The sequence below is a fragment of the Elephas maximus genome, chromosome 27 (assembly GCF_024166365.1).
Source record: "Elephas maximus indicus isolate mEleMax1 chromosome 27, mEleMax1 primary haplotype, whole genome shotgun sequence".
NCBI classification, from domain to species: domain Eukaryota; kingdom Metazoa; phylum Chordata; class Mammalia; order Proboscidea; family Elephantidae; genus Elephas; species Elephas maximus.
This window is the reverse complement of record NC_064845.1, coordinates 1,677,650-1,683,649: the sequence shown is the minus strand read 5'-3', so window position 1 is coordinate 1,683,649 and position 6,000 is coordinate 1,677,650. Positions and strand designations below refer to the sequence as shown.

General features: G+C 53.4%; 1 protein-coding gene across 7 annotated transcripts in view; it reads right to left on the bottom strand.

The window, feature by feature from the left end:
• Positions 1-355: 355 nt before the first annotated feature.
• The window catches only part of SCN5A (sodium voltage-gated channel alpha subunit 5), a 110,485-nt gene continuing 104,840 nt past the window's right edge, over positions 356-6,000 (bottom strand). For 6 of the 7 annotated variants that reach the window (XM_049870768.1, XM_049870769.1, XM_049870770.1 and 3 more), the window contains 3 exons: positions 5,513-5,617; positions 3,947-4,217; positions 356-1,740 (listed from right to left, as the gene is read on the bottom strand). In XM_049870768.1, coding sequence (XP_049726725.1) covers positions 500-1,740; positions 3,947-4,217; positions 5,513-5,617 — 1,617 coding nt within the window. In that variant the 3' untranslated portion in view covers positions 356-499. The remainder of the gene's footprint in view (positions 1,741-3,946; positions 4,218-5,512; positions 5,618-6,000) is intronic. The other variant, XM_049870771.1, reaches the window with a different exon arrangement.

Sequence of the window (6,000 nt, the reverse complement as noted above, 5' to 3'; positions counted from 1 at the left end):
TGGGTAGTCTGAGAGCAGGCTCCCCTCAGGTGCAGCAGCTCCGTAGATACGCTTGTTCAGAGTCAAGAAGAGGCCGTGTGAATTGCCGCCCATGTCCAGAAGAAAAAAGGTCAATTCTTTGCTCAAGTAAAAAAATATCAAATATAATAAATTTATGAAAGCCCATTCAGAACCTATACAGTCTCAGTTTCATGTTTTGCCTCGGCAGCTGGGATGGAGCTGCTTTCCAGAGCCGCAGGGCATTGCCTGACGGAGCAGGCCACTGATAAGTGTGGGACCTCCAGGGACAGGCCCCCCCAACAGTCGGCTCTGCCAACTGTGCAGGCTGTCGACACGGGTGCCAGTCACTCTGCCTTGTAGAGCCATCGGGCTGAGGCCCATCTATCACCCTGGAGCCCAAAGGAAGGAAGGCCCCCAGAGATGCAGGTTTGTGACCGTGTTCAGGTGTGCCACAACACAATGGGCTTCTTCTCGGTGTCCAGCTAGCTGGGGCTAAGGCTCACACGATGGACTCTCGGTCCCTGTCGGGGGACGGGGGGAAGTCCTCGAGATCTTCGCTGCGGCTGTAGTCAGACACCCGCACCTGGAGGTTATCGCTGGTGGCCCTGGTGACGCTGTCATAGGAGGGTGGGAAGGATGTGGAGGAGACGGAGGAGCTGGAAGGTGGGTCCAGGCGCCGGGAGAAGTTCTCGTTCATCATATAGGCGATGAGGCCCTCTTGCTCGGGGGCATCCTCGTCGGAGAGACCACTGCTGCCTGCCTGCTGCCGGAAGAGAAAGGAGGCGTGCTTCATGGAGCGTTGCAGCAGGTGCCTCCGGAAGGCTCGCTGAATGATCGTGGCTGATACCTCCTCGTGCTTGCGCCGAAGGGTGGTGGTGATGGGCTCGTAGGAGATCTTGGATGGGTTGGCCGCCATGAACTTCTCCTCCATTTGGATCTTCAAGGCGTCCATCTCCCCAGACTCACCCAAGACCCTCTTGGTGAAGGCAAAGAGGATGTCCATGCAATGGATACGGTCCCCACTCACCATGGGCAGGTCCATGTTGATGAGGCTTATCTGGTTGGGCTTGGCGATACGGAGTGGCTCGGACAGGGCGTCGGCAAAGTCGGACAGGGCTGAGTACTCAATGAACTGGGTGGCCTCGGGGTCGAACTTCTCCCAGATCTCGTAGAACATGTCAAAGTCATCCTCACTCAGGGGCTCGGTGCTCTCTTCTGTGGCCACACTGAAGTTCTCCAGGATGATGGCGATGTACATGTTGACCACAATGAGGAAGGAAATGATGATGTAGGTGGTGAAGAACAGGATGCCCACGGCTGGGCTCCCACAGTTGCCCCGGGAGCCATTGCTGTTGGGCAGATTGGGGTCGCAGTAGGGGGGCCCTGTGTTGAGGATGGGACTGAGGAGGCCATCCCAGCCAGCCGACGTGGTGATCTGGAAGAGGCACAGCATGCTGTTGGCAAAGGTCTGGAAGTTGAACATGTCATCGATGCCAGCCTCCCATTTGACATATGCAAAGTTGGCCATGCCGAAGATGGAGTAGATGAACATGACGAGAAAGAGCAGAAGGCCGATGTTGAACAGGGCGGGCAGGGACATCATGAGGGCAAAGAGCAGAGTCCGGATCCCCTTAGCCCCTCGGATCAGCCTGAGGATGCGGCCAATTCGGGCCAGGCGGATGACGCGGAACAGAGTCGGGGAGAAGAAGTACTTCTGGATGATGTCTGAGAGCACGGTGCCTGTGGGGAACAGCGGAGACAGAGAATGTGGCCACTGACGACACATCCCCCCTCTGGCCCAGCACCACTGGGTCTCTGTGTAGTGAGGAGCCTGGAGGATTGGGCCAACTCAGCAACGCTAGGACCCTGCCTCCTCTCACCTCCCTGAGCCTCCATTTCTGCATCAATGATCCAGAAAACGAGGACCCGCAGCACCCACATCTTTCCCAGAGCACCTTCTCAGCCCCTCTGCCACTCAATCTTCTGAGTACACCTATGCAACAGAGCTGAACCAGACTTGTCTTCTACATGATGGATTCCAAGGCCTGAGCATCTCAGTGATCCAGCTTAGACCAGAACTCAGACCTACTAACTCCTTGCTTCTCAACGTGTGGTCTCCTGGGTGCTTGTTAGAAATGCTGAGTCTCAGCTCCACCCCCAGGCCCACTGCACTCCAGCCAGCCCAGATGACTCACGTGCACAGTGAACGCTCACGTCCTTCACCTCTGGAAGCCTCCAAGACTGACCCCTCAACAGTTCGTTCCTGCTGCTCACTCGAGCTTCTCTCGAGTCCCCCCAGGCATGTCCTCACCCTCACACCCACCTGGGACCCCCCAGAGCATTTCTGCACCTTCCTTGGTGCTTCTAACGACCTGCCCATCACTACAGTGACAGCAGCCCACCTTAGCGCCTGTGTTACTATGAGTTCAGTGAAGGGAGGGGCTGCATTTGGCAAAACGACTAAAGTCAGACGCCCCAAGGCAGAGTCCATGGGCAGGGGGTGGTCAAGAGTCTGCACTCTCAAACAACAACAACAACAAAAAAGGATAAATGGGGCTTCAAAATTAAAAATTTTTGTGCTTCAATGGGCACTATCAAGGAAGTGAAAAAACAATTTACAGAATGGGAGAAGATTTTTGCAAACCTTATGTCTAATAAGGAACTGGTATTCGGAATATATAACGAACTCTTACAATAAAAAAGATAACCCAATTTAAAAACAGGCAAAGGATTTAAATAGACGTTTCTCCAAAAAAGATATACAATGGCCAAAAAGTACATGAAAAAGTATTCAAAAACCACAATGAAATATCTCTTTGCACCTACTAAAAAACCAAACAAACCAATCCCAGCGCCGTCGAGTGGATTCCGACTCCTAGCGACCCTATAGGACAGGGTAGAACTGCCCCACAGAGTTCCCAAGGAGCGCCTGGTGGATTCGAACTGCCGACCCTTAGCACTTAACCACTATGTCACCAGGGTTTCCTTGCACCTACTAGGATGGCTAAAATACAGACAGACAGTAGCAAGTGTTCACAGGGATGTGGAGTATTGGGAACCCTCATACGCTGATGGTGGGAATGTACAATGGTGCAACCACTTTGGAAAACAATTTGGCAGTTCCTCAAAATTTTACATTAGTGGTTGCCGGGTCTGGGAGAGGGGAAAAAATGGGAGTGACTGTTAATGGGTGCCGGGTTTCTTTGTGAGGTGATGAAAATGTTCTAAAATCAGATAGTCCTGATGGGTGCACAACTCTGTGCGTATACCAAAAACTAATGAATTGTACATGTTAAAGGATGACTTTAGTGGTACGTGAATTATATCTCAATAAAGTTGTTACAGAAAAAGAGTTTGGTCTCTGAAGTTCAGCAGACACGGGTCTGAATCCTCTCTGCTGCTTCCTAGCTTTGCTAGCTGTGTCCTCAGTGCTGACTTTATGAGGCAAACTGCATGAGATGGATGATGTCTGAGGGAGCCTGACACACATCCTGGTGGCTAGATTCCAGAATGTTCTGAGTACTTACCTCACCCTGAGGGGGCCTTTTCCTCCTTCAACCTAGGGTTCAGGCTTTCCCTTGGGAGCGTAGGAAAGCCTCCACAGCCTCCACCCCCTTTCCCAGACTCATCCTTAAATGTCCCCAAGCAGTCAGAGAGCTGTGTTCCTGGGTCCCCTGGAGGGTGGAGCCAGGAGGGGCTGCTGGGCCCTCTGACAGGTTGACCCCCTTGGCTTGAGTGGGTCTCCCAAAATAGTTCTCTGGAGTTATCTGTGTGTCTGTGTCTGTGTGTGTGTGAGAGAGACTGAGATTGGGGGAGGGGTAGATGGGAAAGAAGAAAGAAGCCTAGTGTTGTACTTGGTATTAATGGTGACCCGCCCCAGACCCAGGGACTGGAAGAGAGCCCGGCCTGAGGAGGGCTTCTCTGTCCAGCTGACCTGCATACCTACCCACGATGGAGAGGATGACAACCACAAAGTCGAAGATGTTCCAGCTATTGGTGAAGTAATAGTGGCGTAGGGCAGCCATCTTGAAGATGCACTCGCCCGTGAAGATGGCCACGAAGAGCAGGTTGATCTTGGCCAAGATGTTGACCTTCTCAGGGCTCTGGTCATCCGTCTCCACCATCATGGTCACCATGTTCAAGCAGATGAGAAACATGATGGTGACGTCGAAAGCCTGCTTGGTCACGATGTCAAATATGAAGCCCTGATACTTGTTCTGAAAGGAGGGGCAGAGGGGGTGGGCTCAGCAGGGACCACATAGGCCAGCAAGCCCCTGTTGCTGCCTCTCAGCCCAGTCACCTACTCTTCTACCCTACCCCCTGGTGAGGCCATCAACCCCGCCATGCTGCCCCTGGGAGTGCAGAGGAAGAAGGCATGGGGCTGAGGCAGCCTGGGCTTCCTGCTGAAACACTCCCCGCCCTCAAGACCCAGCCCTGAGGTACTTCCTCCCCGGGCCTTCGCTGATGGCTCTTCAGGAAGGGATTTCTCCCACCTGAGTTGTCTTAGCACCTTGTGCTTCTCTTTCTGCTCCCACTAGTTCAAGTTTAAAGTTCCATCCTAGTAATTGTATTAGCTCTCAGCTCTAATAGACTTTCTCTACTCTTTTTAAGGAATTATTTATTCTACCAACTATATTTACGGAGCCCTGGTGTCACAGCACTTGAGAGCTCAGCTGCTAACCAGAAGGTCAGCAGTTTGAATCCACCAGCTGCTCCCTGGAAACCCTGTGGGGTGGGTCTGCTCTGTCCTACACGATTGCTGTGAATCGGAATCAACTCCACAGCAACGGGCTGTGGGTTAACTATATTTACATGTGTCTTTAACTGTAAGTGGGCCCATATTATTTTAGGGAAGAGGTGAAATTATAAATAAGTGAACACACACACACACAACCAACACACAACACAGCACAGTAAACAGAAAAAATTAGATGGAACTGACTGGACTGAAAAACTGAGGTGGCCACTTACTAGGTTGTGTCACCTGATTACTCTGTTACCCCCATCCCCACCACCGTAAAACACACACACACACACACACACACACACACACACTTTTTGGACAGCGGCTCCATCGGGCCAAGGGGGTCAGCCTGGCAGAGGGTATGGCACCTTCTCCTGGCTCCACCCACCAGGACACTCCAGAATTCAGCTGCCCGACTGCTCGGGGGTTGCAAAGATGAGGCTGTGAAATGGGGCTGGGGGTTTCGGAGGGGAAAGCCTGTGCCCTGGTAGGCGAGGAGAGGGCTGCCTCAGAGGCAGACGGGCTCCTGTGGGTGGGGACATCCCCTGGAAGACATAGCCTTCTCATGGCTTCCTCACTAGCTCCATGAGATCAAAACTGCTGGGTAGCCAAACACCTGGGAGGGTCCCTCCTTCCCTGGACTGGCCAAGGGCCCCAGGCTGGACCAAGAGACCATGAAGAGGCCCCATGGCTGGCTGTGTGGTGCAGGGGCTTCCCAAGGTCCTCAGAGCAGACCCTCCTTATGTCCGGATCGGGAGCCTGGCTCACCACGGGCCGTGGGATGGGCTTCTGGGGCTTCTTGGAGCCCAACTTCTTCATGGCATTGTAGTACTTCTTCTGCTCCTCTGTCATGAAGATGTCCTGGCCCCCTAAGTGCAGAGAGACAGCACCACCTCATTTTGGAGTCCTCAGAGGCCCCAGCATGGGGTGCAAAGCTGGCCGCCTCCTCACTTCCTCTCCTGGTGGGGGAAAGTATGTCCCTCTCTTGCATCTGACATTCCTCCCAGACCTGCTTTTCCAGGGTCCCTCCTCCCCCTTCAACCTGAAGTCTCTCTGGCTTTGTGACCTGGAAATCCAGTTTCCAGCCCCGCTCAGCTAGCCCAGGGTTCTCTCTACCCACTTTGCTGCCTGCAACCTGGTCATGGCCCTGTGATGTAGCTCTGGGCAGACCCTGGGCCTCTGCACAGGCTCCAACCATGTTTCCTGAAGATGGACACGTGAAGAGGCTCCATTCCCACTCCAGCTTCACTCAGGAG